Below are 18,889 nucleotides of genomic sequence, written 5' to 3'. Positions count from 1 at the left end.
CTGTCAGATGGCCAGTCTTTGGCAAGGAAGCGGGGCAAGAACAAACATCAGTATTTTAGCAAGAAACACAGAAACTCTTCCAGCAGGAGACTCCTTGTTTCCTCCTCAGGAAAATGTATCTCCCCCTAAGAAAACAAAGGAAGCAGCTACTTGACTTTGGGAGAGATACTGACCTGCAATTTGGACAGCCCTATTGCTGGGAGGGTGTGGTAGGAATATTATCTTGAACCAAGTTTAGTTTAAATGATAAGACTAGAAAGTGTTTGATCTTAAGCCTTGTACTGACTTAAAATATCTCTTTGTAGTTAAATAAACTTATTTTAGTCTTTAATCAAGCTAAGCCATTCAACTTTGGGTAACTTCAATTAAAGCAGCAAACAGCTCGATATGGACCTAAACTACATGAAGGGCCCAGGAGAGGGCTGCACACTGCAGAACACACCGTTTTGGGGGGAAAATTTAGGACTGAGAGTGTGTTAGGAGCACCCTGCACCTGGTAACCAGGAAGGGTGGAAGCCAACCTCTGGCTGCAGCTATCTGCAGACACACAGGACATGCTCTTTGGGAGCGGCCCAGCCCAGGGTAGGTGCTCCAGCGTGAGGAGCCCGCCTTTGCAGGGAAGAAGGTGGTGACATAACCCCTCGCTGGCCCCACTTGCACAAGGGGATGTCCTAGTGCGTGTACATGACTAACAAGAGCGACTTCCCAGGGTCCCCAAAGGGCTTCAGTAGCTGGGCCCCAGCGTGCCTGCCACAGGGCAGAAGGTGTTAGCGACGCCCAACCCCAGGTGCGGTGCCTGCCTGGCTGCTGGGCAAGTGCCCAGGGAAGGAAGCGCCGCTTGGCCCCAACCGAGCCCCGGGGGAGGGGTCGAGTAATAACATCAGCCCAGCGACAACTGTCCCCAGCCAGCAGTAGCAGCCACGAGCGCCGGGCCCCGCCCCTGGTCCATGCCCCGGAGGAGCTGCAGGGCCCAGCGGCCAGGGCGGGGTCGCGCTGCGGGAGGCAGGCGGCGGCGGCGGCGCAGCTCGGGGCGGGGAAGGAAGGGACGGCCCGCTGCTGGCGGCTGGAGTGAAGCGGCGCTGGGCTGGGCGGGGGCGTCCTCTCGCCGTCCGCGGGGGTGTCGGGCCCCGCTCAGCGGCGCTGCTGGCGCCGGCGGCAGCAGCAGCGGAGGCTCCTCTCCCCTTCGCCGCCGCGGGAGACCCAGTGCTGCCCCGCTGCGCCCGCCCGCTCCATCGCACGCTGTTGTCATGGAGGAGCCAAGATGGCGGCCCTGGCCTACACCGTGGGCAAGCGGGAGATCAACCACTACTTCAGCGTGAGGAGCGCCAAGGCGCTGGCGCTGGGCGCCGTCCTGCTGCTCGCCGCCTGCCACGCCGCCTTCCGCCACTACCGAGGTGAGGGGAGGGTACGGCGCTGGCAGCCCCGCGGAGGGGGAGCCCCGGGACATTGGGGAGCCGGGCGGAGGTCCGCGGGGGGAGCCGGGACCCGCCGCCGCAGCCGCGGGGGAGGCATCCTGTGGGTCGCGCTTCCCCCGCGTCTCCTGCCTTGCAGGGGCTCCTGGGTGCTGTCCCCGGCGAAAGGCGCTGCGGCTCCCGGCACCAGCCGCGGGACGGACCCGAGCTCCCGCCGCGCAGAACGGGCGCTCCGGGGCCCGGACAGGGTGGCTGGGTACCCCACGGCTGGTGCCCGCAAGCTGGTGTCGCACGGAGGGGCCGGCACCGCTTTGAGGGATGGGGACGGGGACGGCTCCTAAACTTCGCCATAGTTGAGCATCATCTTCCTACCCTCCCCGCGGTTACTTGTTACCGGAGCCGAGCTGTTCGCACGGACTGTTGGGGACACCCACTAGGGCAGCGCAGGACGGGGACACCTTTTGCCCGGGGAAGGGCTGGCAGGAGGGAATTGAAATTGGCTGGTGTGTTTAGTCAGGTCCCTGCCCTGAGGACCTGGCAGTCTAGGACGCTCCAGTGCAAACAGTTAAGAGGCAGGGGAGTGCAAATAGACAGCCCTAGCTGAGCCGGCACGGGAAGGCTTGGGGAGGAGAGGAACGAGTTTTGGAGAACAGGGACTGAATCCGAGCTCCCTTGGATGCTATTTAAAATGGTGGATGGCACCAGCGTGTTAAACACCAGCCCCTGGCTTTGTTCAGATTGAATTAGACAGTCAACAGAAACGTGCCTTGGTCTCAACCACCTTGCAGATTTCCCCTCCTCCCCCCATAACATTACAAAACCTGCTATGGATTTACAATTGTGTGTGGTGGTGTTCACCTCTAGGCCACTGGTTGGGACCGAAAGTCAACAGCTTTGTTGAAGCACGCAAGTTGTACTGGTTTAACTATACTGGTATAGTTTAAGTGGTACAGTCCCCCTTCCAGTGAATGCCGTCGTACATGGGTGAAAATACAGTACTTATACCAATATTGTTTGTTCCCATACTCAAAGGGGAATAGCCTGTACTGTATAACTGCTTTCAGACCTGTATATGGGCATCCACAATGTCAGTATAACTATTTTGGCTTGGAAGAAAATCAGGTCCTTGACTGAAATAGTAATAATGGTGTAAAATCTTAATTGTTTGATATATGCCCTTGTTCCATGTAAACAATTGACCTAAACCCCAAAATCACTGTCACAAATGCCCTGTTTGATGAAAGCAAATAAGGTAGTAGTGTCAGTGTGTCTCCGTGGGTCACAATTGAGAGTACCAAATTCAGGACAAGCTGCTGGAAAAAGAGCAGATGCCCCAAAACCGGTGGTTATTCTTCCATGAGATATACCAATCCAGCAACAAAAGTAAACTTCTGTCTCACCACACTGGCTAACAAGAAGCCAGAAATGCAGCCTCCTTAGGTATTCCAGTCATGGGTTCAACACCAAGACTTAATGATGAGTGGTTCTTTAAAACCAATTTCATCAAACAAAAGGGTTCTTCTGATCCCAAAGGAGCAGCAACATACCCAGGTCAATATATAACTCAGATCTTTCTCAGTAATCATGCTTTTGCCAACCCTTTAGTATCTAATATCTAAAGGTTTATTTATAAGAAAGGTGAGACTGAAAATTGGTTAAAGGAATCAAATACATACAATAAATACAAAGTTCTTGGATCAGGCTTATAGCAGTGATGAAAAAAACTGCTGGCTTGTCTCTGGTTGCTTCCAAATCACTGGAAGGTCCTCAGTCCCTTGGTTAGTACATTAGTACAAGTCCATAGTCCAGAGGTTTGGGGAGGACAAAATGGAGATGTTTCCAGGGCCTTTTATAGCTTCTGCCAAGTGAAGGGAAACCCATTGTTCTACTTTGTGGAAAATTACAGGTAATAAGATGGTATTTGGACTCACATGGGCAAGTCACATGTCTATGCATGCTTTGCTTAGTCAAGGCCATTACTCATACTTTACTCAGAACATTCACTTGAAAGTCCATCAGGTGTGGATGGACGTCTTCCATGGTGCATTGTAAGTTAAGTGTTTCTTGATGGGTCATTTAACTTGAATAGTCCCTTCAAGATGTGCAGGCTAAATACCTTGTTGGTGTTACCACAGGGACAAACATTTGAAATACAGGTACATAGTTAATATTCATAACTTCAGATACAAAAATAATACATGCATACAAATAGTATAATCATATTCAGCAAATCATAACCTTTCCATAGATACCTTACTTGACACACTTTGTACAAGATTTGTTGCACTTATATAACAGTGGTAGCAACAATAATCTACATGATCATATTTTAATCAGATAACGTCACAACTAGGTAGGTAGATTTTTTTTTTTTTTAGTGGAAGAGCCAAGGGATGAGAAAGTACAAACATAGTTCAGTTTCTATGTCCTTTGAAATGATCCATTTTAAGGTCGAGGTATTTTGGCAAGACAGTACAGAGAAACTTGTACTGTTGCCTGTTCAGTGGATAATTAGAACATTTCAGTTCCAGTGCTGCAAATCCAGCATATTCCATAAACAGTAATGAAAAATTACTCAGCTCTCGTCCCCTAAAGCCCCTACTCTACTTGCGCTATGTTGATGACATCTTCATCATCTGGACCCATGGAAAAGAAGCCCTTGAGGAATTCCACCATGATTTCAACAATTTCCATCCCACCACCAACCTCAGCCTGGTCCAGTCCACACAAGAGATCCACTTCCTGGACACTACAGTGCTAATAAACAATGGCCACATAAACACCACCCTATACCGTAAACCTACTGACCGCTATTCCTACCTGCATGCCTCCAGCTTTCACCCTGACCACACCACACGATCCATCGTCTACAGCCAAGCTCTGCGATACAACCGCATTTGCTCCAACCCCTCAGACAGAGACAAACACCTACAAGATCTCTGTCAAGCTTTCTTACAACTACAATACCCACCTGCAGAAGTAAAGAAACAGATTGATAGAGCCAGAAGAGTTCCCAGAAGTTACCTACTACAGGACAGGCCTAACAAAGAAAATAACAGAACGCCACTAGCCGTCACCTTCAGCCCCCAACTAAAACCCCTCCAACGCATTATTAAGGATCTACAACCTATCCTAAAGGATGACCCAACACTCTCACAAGTCTTGGGAGACAGGCCAGTCCTTGCCTACAGACAGCCCCGCAACCTGAAGCAAATACTCACCAACAACCACATACCACACAACAGAACCACTAACCCAGGAACTTATCCTTGCAACAAAGCCCGTTGCCAATTGTGCCCACATATCTATTCAGGGGACACCATCACAGGGCCTAATAACATCAGCCACACTATCAGAGGCTCGTTCACCTGCACATCCACCAATGTGATCTATGCCATCATGTGCCAGCAATGCCCCTCTGCCATGTACATTGGTCAAACTGGACAGTCTCTACGTAAAAGAATAAATGGACACAAATCAGATGTCAAGAATTATAACATTCATAAACCAGTCGGAGAACACTTCAATCTCTCTGGTCACGCAATCACAGACATGAAGGTCGCTATCTTAAAACAAAAAAACTTCAAATCCAGACTCCAGCGAGAAACTGCTGAATTGGAATTCATTTGCAAATTGGATACTATTAATTTAGGCTTAAATAGAGACTGGGAGTGGCTAAGTCATTATGCAAGGTAGCCTGTTCCCTCTTGTTTTTTCCTACCCCCCCCCCCCCCCAGATGTTCTGGTTTAACTTGGATTTAAACCTGGAGAATGGTCAGTTTAGATGAGCTATTACCAGCAGGAGAGTGAGTTTGTGTGTGTATGGGGGTGGGGGGGATGTGAGAAAACCTTGATCTATGCAGGAAATAGCCCGACTTGATTATGTAAAGAGTTGTCACTTTGGATGGGCTAGCACCAGCAGGAGAGTGAATTTGTGTGGGGGGGTGGAGGGTGAGAAAACCTGGATTTGTGCTGGAAATGGCCCACCTGTTGATCACTTTAGATAAGCTATTACCAGCAGGACAGTGGGGTGGGAGGAGGTATTGTTTCATGATTTCTGTGTGTATATAAAGTCTGCTGCAGTTTCCACGGTAAACATCTGATGAAGTGAGCTGTAGCTCACGAAAGCTCATGCTCAAATAAATTGGTTAGTCTCTAAGGTGCCACAAGTACTCCTTTTCTTTTTGCGAATACAGACTAACACGGCTGTTCCTCTGAAAAATTTAAAGGGATCTCATCACCTATTTCTAGTTTACACACACAACCCTGCTTCACAGTCCTGTGGGTACAGTAGGAAGTTTATCCACAATACAGTTCCATAGGCCATGTCTACAGTAGGAAAACTGGACATGTAAAAATTGAACTTGGTGCACAGTTAGCTAACAGTGGTAAAAATGCTTGTCATATTATGCAACCCCTTTCACTCTTGTTACTGCCAGTGAAGCTGTTCTAATGGTGTAGTACACATCCACATTTTTCCAATATAGGCTCAGTCTGTTTCAGAGATGTCAAGGAATGTAATAAGAAAAGGAGTACTTGTGGCACCTTAGAGACTAATGAACACCCTATGTGGATAGAGGCAGGGTAGGGATAGTGGAGAGGGGGTCTGTGTACAAATCAAAACCAGCAAAATGTCTGTTGTTGTTTTTCCAAAAGGTTGATGAATAATCACTCTTTGCTAATTTCTCAAGTTTAAGCATAAAGTGACATTGAAACTGTATGAGGAAGAGAGAACCCTGTCACAGGACTGGATATGAGTTTCTTAGATAATACCAAGCACTGTTGATCATATAAAACCTTTTAAGATTGCATATGTTTTTGGAGAGAAATCAGAAGATTGTGTATTCATAATTTGGCACAGCCAGTAAAAATGTGTTTTATTCCTCTTCTATGCTACCTAAAAAACACAAACTTTTAAATTAATTATGTACTTAAAAGAGCATAGGACTAGATTGTTGGCTCAGACTTTTTGTATGTTGAGGTTTGTTTACTAAATCAAGTAATGATCATTACCTGATCCTTTAGACAAGGGACAAAAACCTTTATTATTTGCTTAGTCAAATGTGCAGTGGTACACCTGGAGACAATTAGTCAATAGCATACTTTTTTTCTGTGATGGTAAAGACTAGTATTGTGGACTGTTATAACAGTGAGCATTAGAGAGGGACAAGAAAGGCAATAGCCGGTCACTAGAAAACCATATGAAAAAGTGGGCAATCCTAAAAATGGGTAAAGACATATGAAGATGGGTGGAAATTATAATGTACAGTGATCACTACTACTAAACAATCTCATGTTCTCCAAATAGGCAGGGGAGTGGAGGTTAGTATAATTTTAATGTTTTTTTAATATTAATTGGATATTATATAATTTTTTGGTGGCTAACCTGTCCTTTTCCCCCTTGTCCCTTAGTCCAGTGGCTCTCAACCTTTCCAGACTACTGTACTCCTTTCAGGAGTCTGATTTGTCTTGCATACCCCAAGTTTCACCCCACTCAAAAACTACTTGCTTGCAAAATCAGACATACAAAAAGAACAGGAGTACTTGTGGCACCTCAGAGACTAACAAATTTATTTGAGCATAAGCTTTCGTGGGCTACAGCCCATAGAATGCTTGTGGCACCTTAGAGACTAACCAATTTATTTGAGCATGAGCTTTCGTGAGCTACAGCTCACTTCATCGGATGCATACCGTGGAAACTGCAGCAGACTTTATATACACACAGAGAATATGAAACAATACCTCCTCCCACCCCACTGTCCTGCTGGTAATAGCTTATCTAAAGTGATCATCAAGTTGGGCCATTTCCAGCACAAATCCAGGTTTTCTCACCCTCCACCCCCCCACACAAATTCACTCTCCTGCTGGTGATAGCCCATCCAAAGTGACAACTCTCTACACAATGTGCATGATAATCAAGGTGGGCCATTTCCAGCACAAATCCAGGTTTTCTTACCCCTCCACCCCCATACACACACAAACTCACTCTCCTGCTGGTAATAGCTCATCCAAACTGACCACTCTCCAAGTTTAAATCCAAGTTAAACCAGAACGTCTGGGGCGGGGGGGGGGGGGTATGAAAAAACAAGGGGAAATAGGCTACCTTGCATAATGACTTAGCCACTCCCAGTCTCTATTTAAGCCTAAATTAATAGTATCCAATTTGCAAATGAATTCCAATTCAGCAGTTTCTCGCTGGAGTCTGGATTTGAAGTTTTTTTGTTTTAAGATAGCGACCTTCATGTCTGTGATTGCGTGACCAGAGAGATTGAAGTGTTCTCCGACTGGTTTATGAATGTTATAATTCTTGACATCTGATTTGTGTCCATTTATTCTTTTATGTAGAGACTGTCCAGTTTGACCAATGTAAATGGCAGAGGGGCATTGCTGGCACATGATGGCATATATCACATTGGTGGATGTGCAGGTGAACGAGCCTCTGATAGTGTGGCTGATGTTATTAGGCCCTGTGATGGTGTCCCCTGAATAGATATGTGGGTACAGTTGGCAACGGGCTTTGTTGCAAGGATAAGTTCCTGGGTTAGTGGTTCTGTTGTGTGGTATGTGGTTGTTGGTGAGTATTTGCTTCAGGTTGCGGGGCTGTCTGTAGGCAAGGACTGGCCTGTCTCCCAAGATTTGTGAGAGTGTTGGGTCATCCTTTAGGATAGGTTGTAGATCCTTAATAATGCGTTGGAGGGGTTTTAGTTGGGGGCTGAAGGTGACGGCTAGTGGCGTTCTGTTATTTTCTTTGTTAGGCCTGTCCTGTAGTAGGTAACTTCTGGGAACTCTTCTGGCTCTATCAATCTGTTTCTTTACTTCCGCAGGTGGGTATTGTAGTTGTAAGAAAGCTTGACAGAGATCTTGTAGGTGTTTGTCTCTGTCTGAGGGGTTGGAGCAAATGCGGTTGTATCGCAGAGCTTGGCTGTAGACGATGGATGTGTGGTGTGGTCAGGGTGAAAGCTGGAGGCATGCAGGTAGGAATAGCGGTCAGTAGGTTTCCGGTATAGGGTGGTGTTTATGTGACCATTGTTTATGAGCACTGTAGTGTCCAGGAAGTGGATCTCTTATGTGGACTGGACCAGGCTGAGGTTGATGGTGGGATGGAAATTGTTGAAATCATGGTGGAATTCCTCAAGGGCTTCATTTCCATGGGTCCAGATGATGAAGATGTCATCAATATAGCGCAAGTAGAGTAGGGGCTTTAGGGGACGAGAGCTGAGGAAGCGTTATTCTAAATCAGCCATAAAAATGTTGGCATACTGTGGGGCCATGCGGGTACCCATAGCAGTGCCGCTGATCTGAAGGTATACATTGTCCCCAAATGTAAAATAGTTATGGGTAAGGACAAAGTCACAAAGTTCAGCTACCAGGTTAGCCGTGACATTATCGGGGATAGTGTTCTTGACGGCTTGTAGTCCATCTTTGTGTGGAATGTTGGTGTAGAGGGCTTCTACATCCATAGTGGCCAGGATGGTGTTATCAGGAAGATCACCGATGGATTGAAGTTTCCTCAGGAAGTCAGTGGTGTCTCGAAGGTAGCTGGGAGTGCTGGTAGCGTAGGGCCTGAGGAGGGAGTCTACATAGCCAGACAATCCTGCTGTCAGGGTGCCAATGCCTGAGATGATGGGGCACCAATGCTGTAGTTGTAGTTGTAGTTGGAGGGTGAGAAAACCTGGATTTGTGCTGAAAATGGCCCAACTTGATGATCACTTTAGATAAGCTATTACCAGCAGGACAGTGGGGTGGGAGGAGGTATTGTTTCATATTCTCTGTGTGTATATAAAGTCTGCTGCAGTTTCCACGGTATGCATCCGATGAAGTGAGCTGTAGCTCACAAAAGCTCATGCTCAAATAAATTGGTTAGTCTCTAAGGTGCCACAAGTACTCCTTTTCTTTTTGCGAATACAGACTAACACGGCTGTTACTCTGAAGCCCATAGAATGGAACATACAGTAAGAAGATATGTATATACATACAGAGAACATGAAAAGGTGGAAGTAGCCATACCAACTGTAAGAGGCTAATTAAGATGAGCTATTATCAGCAGGAGAAAAAAAAACTTTTAATATGCAAACTAGATACCATTAACTTGGGTTTCAATAGAGACTGGAGTGGCTGGGTCATTACACATATTGAATCTATTTCCCCATGTTAAGTATCCTCACACCTTCTTGTCAACTGTCTTAATGGGCCATCTTGATTATCACTACAAAAGTTTTTTTCTCCTGCTGATAATAGCTCATCTTGATTAATTAGCATCTTACAGTTGGTATGGCTACTTCCACCTTTTCATGTTCTCTGTATGTATATACATATCTTCTTACTGTATGTTCCATTCTATGGGCTGTAGCCCACGAAAGCTTATGCTCAAATAAATTTGTTAGCCTCTAAGGTGCCAGAAGTACTCCTGTTCTTTTTGTGGATACAGACTAACACGACTGCCCCTGTGAAACCAGACGTACAAAAGTATCACACTACACTATTACTGAAAAATCGCTTACTTTCTCATTTTTACGATAGAATTATAAAATATATCAATTGGAATATAAATATTGTACTTACATTTAAGTGTATAGTATATAGAGCAATATAAAAAGCCATTGTATGCAATTTTAGTTTATACTGACTTTGCTAGTGCTTTTTATGTAACCTGTTGTAAAACTAGGCAAATATCTAGATGAGCTGATGTACCCCCTGGAAGACTTCTGTATAACCCCACAGGTATGCGTACCCCTGGTTAAGACTGCCTTAGTCTGCAGACTAAGTTTTAGTCTGCAGAAACACATGTGACTACTCATATGAGTAAAGCATGTGTGTAAATGTTTGCAGGTCATCTGCTGTTGACTGAGGAGATGTTGTACTTCCTAAATGTTTTTGATTAGGTTTTGTTTTCTATTGAAACATGGTAAAAATTTCTCTTATTGCATGTTTGGAAGAAAAGTTAGTAGGAAAATGCTGGGAAATTGTAGGTCTTATTGGCTAATTTTGGCCCTAATCCTGCAACTGCACATGGCTGTAATCTTACAGATGTAAGGGCTTGTCTACACTGGCACCTTACAGCTCTGCAACTTTCTCGCTCAGGTGTGTGAGAATGGAGATTGTTACAGTTGCATATAATAATAGTGGAGTCTCAGCTTTGTTATAGTTAAGGCTCGGGGCAGGTGTACACTTAAAAAGCTGCAGCTGTGCTGCTGTAGTGCTTTAGTGAAGACTTCACTATGCCAGGGGGAGAGCTTCTCTTGTTGGCATAGTTCATCCACCTCTGCCAGAGGCGACAGCTGTGTCAACAGGAGACGCTCTCCTGTCGACATAGCGCTGTCTACAGCAGGGATTATGTCAATACAACTAGGTCACTCGGGTGTGGATTTTTCACACCCCCGAGCAATGTAGTGACACCAGGATAGGTTTGTAGTGTAGACCTGGCCTCAAAATCGCCTACTGTTTTAAATACTTTTTTCAGTGCTCTATGGGTAGGTCTACTCTGCAGTCAGGAGGTGTGATCATAGCATGTATAGGCATAGGCGACCTAGTTGTGATCTGGTTAGCTCACTAAAAATAGCAGTATAGTCTAGGCATTCAAGTTAAATTCCACTTGGGACCCTAGGTGTGTACTCGGGGCTAGCCCATGCTGCTGCCTATGCCGTTGTGGCTACACTGCTGTTCTTAGTGAGCTAGTCTGCTTACGCTTATGCATGCTGCAATCACACATCCTGATTGCTGTGTAGACATGTCTTAAAATCCAGGTGCTGACTCAATTGTCTTAAAATTTGTTGTTCATTTTTGGGTTGTGAGGTGGGGGTAGTGGTCCAAATAAGGAGTCATTTGAACAAGGGATTGCACAAATACAGTCGTCTGTCCCCCCCCTCCCCCGTCCCCCCAAATCACATGTTTACAAAATCACTTGGTTCTTAAAACATTTACTTGTCAACACCTGGAGCTCAAACTATGGATATTATCTTCCCTGAACTGATCTTACCTGCTCAGGATTTATCCCAGCACTGTTTCGGTATCCACTGTTCCCCCTACCCCCTTCCTGGGGAAGCAAAATTAAAGAAATTATTGGAAAATTAAGTTTACTGCTCCAGATTGGATTGACCCTAACTGATAAACCAAAGAGAGTGAATTGTGTTTATGTAAGAAGACTAGGGCTCTGTTGTCATACTGACTGGGTAGCTCAAGGTGACATGCTCTGATCGTTGAACCTGAGCCATATGCATACATTCTGAGTTTCAGCCCTACCCTGAGCAGTTTTCAGATAAATTTGTGTTATGCACATAAGCTGTTTTCTTCCTGCATTCTGCTGGGGCTGTTTTTGGAAGCTTTGCCCCAAAACCAAAGTTTCTGGTTTTAGAGCTGATGTTTTTAAGTGCTCTAAAGTAGAAGTATATACCGTGAAGGAAATGAGCATTAATTAAATAGAGGCAAGATGAAAAGCTAATAAGTACTTGGGATATGTCATTTTGGTCTTTGGCTGTTTCCTGAACAATGGGAGTGATTGTGAACAAAGAAAAGCTAGTTGGATTATTTTTCAAGGGGTTAACTGATGCACAGCATCCTTAACTTGAGTTGCTCATAACATTTTCAGATTTTTATATCTTTTTTGGTGCAAATCTAGGGAATATGGGGTGTTGGCGCAGTGCAGGGAGTGTGGGGGAGGGGCGGAGGAGGGGGGTTGGGAGAGCTCTTGCCCTTTGCCATGCTTCATCCTTTAGTGCTGCACTCTGGCACAAGTGCTGAGGGTCCAGCATACCCCTAAACTACTCTTACTAGCATAAACCACCCACATCCATACCCTACATTTGTGTCCCCACTTCAGAACATGCCCCACTGACTCTTCGTCCCTGCACTGTTTTTGCATCCTCTGTCCAGTTCCTCAATCAGTAGGGCCTTTACTGATACCTACCCCTTCATGGGGAGGAGGGCTGGGAGGGAGGATTGGGCTGTGCTGGACCAGCAGAGAGATGAGGGATGAACAGATGATACAGGGACTCATTGAAAGGACTAACATCCATCCAGTGCCTTCTGTGACCGGTTTAATCATTGCCTAGGAGTGAGAGACAGTGAATGGAAATAGCTGATCTGTGGAACATGGTAGTGCTGAGGTTTTTTTTAAAAAAAACATGCATTATTAACTGCCCAAAACCTTTTTTTTATGGAGAGTTAATGTTGTGAATTTCTCATGCTTTTCTGGGCCCGTTCTGCCAGCCTACATCAGACACTTGGTTACATTTTCAAACAAATGCCTCTGTGGTTTCTCCCATGCTATTCCTCATTCTTGGGAAGTACTCCCCATAAACATCTGCAAAACTAATTATTATTCTCCTACCAAAACCTTCTCAAAACTTTCCTTTGCCATGATGCCTGCAAAAAACACATGACATTGGTTAGGGTGCCAGTGTGCTGGGACCACTGTCTGTCATGATAACCAAATATTGTTTCATGTTCTTTTACTCCTCTGCCTATATGTATCTGTTGTCTCTTGTCTCATACTTAGAATGTAAGCTTTTTAGGTAAGGGATCATCTTTTTGTTCTGTATTTGTACAGTGCCTAGCAGAATGAGGCCCTGGTCCATGACTAGGGCTTCTAGGTGCTGTGATAATACAAATAGTAAATAAAAATAATAGACTGAGTTCAGCTACATTCAAACATACATAAAAAAAAGGTTTTGGGCAGTTAATAATGCATGTTTTTTTTAAAAAAAACCTCAGCACTGCCATGTTCCACAGATCAGCTATTTCCATTCACTGTCTCTCACTCCTAGGCAATGATTAAACCGGTCACAGAGTTAAGATACATACAACTAAACTAGGTGTAAATCAGGTGGATCAATAGTGAGTGATTAAAAACTATGACAGCAAGGATTTCTGGCTGGATTCCTCAGTGTAACAAGTTCGTGTGTTTGTCTGTGAATCCACTCTGCTGGGGGTTGTTGAGTCTTACTGAATCAGTGGTGCAGGCGGTTTGTTATCTGAACTGGATAAACTATAGGAACCTTAGGAGCACCACGCCTTGAGAGAAGGCATGTGTTGAACTTTTACCTTGTGTTTAAATTTCTGTCTAATAAAACCAAATGCTATGAAGTTAGTGTGTGTCTGTGTAGACTGTTTAGAGCAGGCTGGGAAAGGTGCACACATTTAGTAATACAAAAGCAGAAAAAGTTTAACAGTTGTTTTTTTACGTATTCATGATGTATCTCCCGTTAGTTTTCAGCATCTACAAAGTTTAATTCTTCGTAGTAATATTTATGATAATTGCAATGTACAGTGCTCTGAAATCCACCCTAAACACATTGCCAAATATTGCCAAACTCATCCATTTCATCCTCAGCCCCAACAACTTCAGATTTAATAACAAATGCTTTGCCCAAACTATGGGAACAACCATGGGTATTAGGATGGCTCCCCAATATGTTGATCTCTTCAGGGGCCACCTTGAGGAAGAATTTCTAGAAAAATGCACCACAAAACCAACATATACTTGAGATATATAGACGATATTTTCATCTTCTGGACAGATGACCTAAGCTCCCTTACAGATTTCCACCACAAATTTTAAACAACCACAACCCCTCTCTCAAACTCTCTAGAACGCTCCCAAAGCAGCATCAACTTCCTGGACACCATAATCAGATTCAACAATGGTGTGCCACTGCACCCAATATTCTTCATAATGATGATGTGGTTATAGCATAATTACGATGCAATTTTATGCAAGGTAAGTCATGTGTGGTGTCATTAGAAAAGCTATGATTAGCTTAATATGATTATCCTATTTCTATGCATGTATCATTTTTATATCTGAAGTTATAAATATTGACTATGTATCTGTATTTCAAATGTACTTACACCTGGGTAATGGCCACTAGACAGATGCTTTCAGTCTAGATAGCTGATTGTGACGGGAGAACAGTAGGCCTTAGGAGAAGCTTATCTGCCTCCTGGTGAGCCTTCCTGAGAACGCTACAGATAGCCTGTGAATGATGGCTGCTATGACTCTACAAGGGCATGTGACCAAGCCACATGATGTTGGACTTCATCTTGGGATATCAGTATTTTTCCACAGACTGATCTGGGAACCAAGCTTTGGAACAAAGGGTTCCCGCCATATGCAAAAGCTATATAAGGCAGGGAGTGACATCATCTGTGGTTCTTCACTCCCTACATAAGAAGACTCCTGGACACACCTGAGGAACAAAGACTGAACTAGGGAAAGTGCTGGACCCAGGTTCAAGGGATTTCTAGCCTGTGTATGAAACGCCTGGGGAGCCCAAGCTGCAAAGCAAGTGTAGCTTGTGTCTTAAGAATTTACAAGTCTGCTTGTACCATCAGTTAAGGTGAAAATCTGCTATTCATACACAGTCTAGCTAGTATATTAAGCTTAGTTAGTGTTTTTTGTTTATTTGCTAGGTAATCTGCTTTGAACTGTTTGCTATCCCTTATAATCACTTAAAATCTATCTTTTATAGTTAATAAACTTGTTTTGTTTTAATCTAAACCAGTGAGCTTTGACTGGAGTGCATGGGGAAAATCTCTGCTTGGTTACTACAAGTGTGCATCGTTCTCTTTACATTGAGGGAGAGGCGGACCGGGTATTAAACCCATGTACTGGCCATATTTGACCAGGCCAGGATGGTACTGCTCAGGGGTCCTAGGCTGGGAAGCTGGTAGCTTGAGAGCCTTTGTGTAACTGCAGCTAGGTGTGTCCCTACCTATCTGAATGCTGGTGAAAGTGCAGGCTGGAGGGTTTTGCAGCTTGTTACACAATAAGTGTGAAAGGGAGCCCAGGCTGGTGGGTCAGGGGGCTCAGTTGTACCCCAATTCCAGGTGGCACCCGGGAGAGCACATCACAAACGAAATCCTACAAACAACTACAGTAGAACCTGAGAGTTACAAACACTTTGGGAATGGAAGTTTGTTTGTGACTGAAATGTTTGTAACTCTGAACCAAGGTGTTATGGTGGTTCTTTCAAAAGTTTACAACTGAACATTGACTTAATACAGCTTTGAAACTTTACTATGCAAAAGAAAAATGCCGCTTTTAACTATCTTAACTGTTCCTGTGCTTGTTTCATTTAAATTTTCTTACCTCGTCAAAAAAATTTTTAAACTTTTCCTTTATTTTTTTCTAGTTCACATTTAACACAGTACTGTACTGTATTTGCTTTTTTCTTCTTCTCTGCACTGCTGCCTGATTGCGTACTTCCGGTTCCAAATGAGGTGTGTAGTTGACAGGTCAGTTCGTAACTCTGGTGTTTGTAACTCTCAGGTTCTACTGTATATACAGGAGCCCGACAAATCACCATTGTTATCTCTACAGATCTAGCAACCATCCCAGACACATCAAGAAATCTGTTATCTACAGCCAGGCACTCAGTTACTATAGACTTTGCTCCGAAGAGAAAGTACATCAAAATGCACTAAACTGCCTTCGCTAAACAAGAACACTCCACCAGAGAAGCAGATCACATCATGGAATAAGCCACTCGGATATCCCAGGAGAACCTGCTTCAAATTAAAAATAAAAATCCCCACTGACTGAACTTGCATAGGTGTTATCTACCGCCCCATGCCAGAATGCTGATGGGGTATTATCGAACAATTACAACCCATATTGATGGGAACACTTCTGATAGAAATCTTTCCCCATCCCCCTATCCTGGCCTTCAGCTTGACAAAGTTGGGGGTGGGGGGTTGTTTGATCATCAAAAGTAAGATTCCCACAGATAAGGACACACCAAATGAAAGCAGCACCAGACTCTGCCAAAACAACAGATGCAAAATCTGCAGACATATCTTCTCTTCTACTGTGATCAATATCACCCATGGGTGAACACTTTTCACAATGCAGTCACTCCATATCTGACCTCTCACTCCATGTCCTCAAAGAAAACAACACCTTCAAAAGATGAGCCTGGGAACTTAAAGTCATAACTCTGGTAGACACTAAAAATCAAGGTTTAAGTATGGTCCTTTACAACAATTTGTAACACACCCTACTCCCTGTTAAAATGAAGTGCACATTAAACAGTTAAGTAGTCTTACAGATGTGTGTGGCCTGCATTGTGCAGGAGGTCAGACTAGATGATCATAATGGTCCCTTCTGAACTTAGTATCTATGTATCAGTTGTGAACCCCTTATGCTTAACAATCTGTCCCAACTTGTATTTAGCTTATACTCTGGTTATCTTGCCCAGATCTGAAGGAAAGCCCCTGTGAAGCTCAAAAGCTTGTCTCTCCCACCAACAGAAGAAATTGGTCCAATAAACAATATTACCTCACCAACCTTTTCTTTTTCTCCCTCTCTCTCTCGCATTCTGGGACCAACACCGCTACAAATACACTGCTAAAAAAATTATATTAATGACATTTGTAGATTTCACATTTTGCAGGAAATATTGGATATTCATGACAGAGAATATAGCAAAATTTTGGGGACTGAGCTATTTTGTGATATTCATGATTTCCCCATCTAAAGCAAATAGACATGAATTCATTTTGTTACCTATTCACAATATTAAATAGGTATGTGGCAGCTTATGATTTGAACTCATGGTACAAGGAAGAAATTTTCTGTTTGTAGCTGAGTTCTCCCACATGAGCTTTTTCTTTGATACTTTAACTTTTGTTTTACCTTCCATAGGAATTCGCTTATTTTGTCATGGCTATACTAATGTGAGAGTGCATATACTGAGAATTTTATTAGTTAATCAATGTAATTTAATAAATGTTCAATATAAAGGTTTCTCTGTCCCTTTGTATTCCTTTATTATTCTGCATCTTAAATATGTTTTTTAAAATTTGTATGTCATATAATCTTTACATATTTATATATAAGAATCTCATTAATATTAAATTAAAAAAACATTTTTTTTTAATTAGAAGACAGGTAATGGTGAAAATATCTCAAGTCTTCCCAACAACCAGGAAATATAATGCAAAAATACATTTTTTAGTTTTAATTAAGAGGCATATTATTTTTTCAAAGAATATCAAGCAGTATATTATTTCAAAACAAAAGGGGGCATAGTTTAGATTGGGTGGGAGATATAACTTGCATGGGATAAGAGAAGAAATATATAGCATGAGACATCATTTGGCTGCATGCCTTAACTATTCATTTTTGAGGTAGACGAGCTATTCTGAGAAAACCTAGTGTATTTTTGGGGTGGAGGGATGTAAGTTAGACTCCTTTTATATACACTGTCAATTGTAGTTATTAATGTTTTTGTTTATTAATATATCTTCACCCAACACTGAAATACATGCAGCTATGCTGTGATAGCAACACTACCCTATATTGGGACCAATGAGTTGTTGTCTCGAAGTTGTACTTGGAAAACTGAAGATACAGGTTGGGGAAGGTATATCAAATTTAAAAACAAACCCCGAGCAATTCTGTCTAATGAAAATTAGTCAGGGGAGGAAAAGGAAATGGGTCCATTCTGTATGCAACCACAGCTACATCATCGTCATGTGAATCTGCTGCTGTCTGTGTAAAATATTTTGACGAGAAAATAACCTTTCTTTATTCAGTGTGCTTATTTCTCCCTTTCTCTTCCACTGCCTCTTGTCTTCGTGCAGATCCTCAAGTGATCTGTGTTTAAGTTCATATTAAGCAATTTCAACACACTGTATCTCTTTTCTACAGATTTTCCTGTAACTTAGTTATAGAAAATTAATAAATATCCCCTCTAGTTTTCTTCTCTCTAGTGCCATGCTATAAGAAACTAGTGTTCAGTTTGCTTTGCTGAAACTCTGTTCTCCACATAAAAATTCGATACGATTTTTCCATGCAGGGAACCCAAGTCTAAGGTTTACGCTATTAAAACAAAGCATGGTGTACATATGTGAGAATTTTGTTTGTTACTGCAGAGGCTGCGATCTCATCATACTTTTCAAGCTAAGCAGGATTTGGTTGGGTCAGTACTTAGAACACCTCCAAAGAAATCCTAGGTTCTTCATGAAGTAGTGGTGATTCATTAAGTAGCCTTCTCTTTGAGTCAGTGTTTGGGGACACCGTACAGTTAAAGGTGTCCTCTTCTGGATCAGATGCACAATTGAGGCTTAGGCTAGTGATAACCAAAAATCTCAATAGTCTTCTCAAGACTAAGATGGCTATTCCTTATGTCCAGAACAAATTTCAGTTCAGATAACTACATTTTTCTAGTGTGTAATGTTGCTGTGAACTGCTGTACAGTGGGTGCATTTTACCTTGTAGATGGCTAAAAACCAGTGATTCCTAAATAGTTTATAAAGCACTTTGGAATCATTCTGAATGAAGGTCTAGTGCCCATGAATATCATTTGTTTTTTCATTTTTGGGAGAAAGTTCAGAAATCATACCTTTTTCAATGTTAATTTATTGGAAAAATAGTATCTTGGGAACAGCAGCAAAATCTTTCCTTTTTCTTCAGGCCCAGGTATTCATAACAATTTTAAAAAGGACTTATTAGTTTCGTACCTAAGATGTTCATTTAC

The 18,889-nt window shown here is 43.2% G+C and overlaps 1 protein-coding gene across 2 annotated transcripts in view; it reads left to right on the top strand.

Moving 5' to 3' along the window:
* Positions 1-848: 848 nt before the first annotated feature.
* The window catches only part of CASD1 (CAS1 domain containing 1), a 61,277-nt gene continuing 43,236 nt past the window's right edge, over positions 849-18,889 (top strand). For both annotated transcript variants that reach the window (XM_073333919.1, XM_073333918.1), the window contains exon 1: positions 849-1,394. In XM_073333919.1, coding sequence (XP_073190020.1) covers positions 1,262-1,394 — 133 coding nt within the window. In that variant the 5' untranslated portion in view covers positions 849-1,261. The remainder of the gene's footprint in view (positions 1,395-18,889) is intronic.

The sequence above is a fragment of the Lepidochelys kempii genome, chromosome 2, assembly GCF_965140265.1.
Source record: "Lepidochelys kempii isolate rLepKem1 chromosome 2, rLepKem1.hap2, whole genome shotgun sequence".
In the NCBI taxonomy this organism is placed as follows: domain Eukaryota; kingdom Metazoa; phylum Chordata; order Testudines; family Cheloniidae; genus Lepidochelys; species Lepidochelys kempii.
Note: the sequence above shows the minus strand (reverse complement) of the source record. Positions and strands in the feature narration are given on the sequence as shown.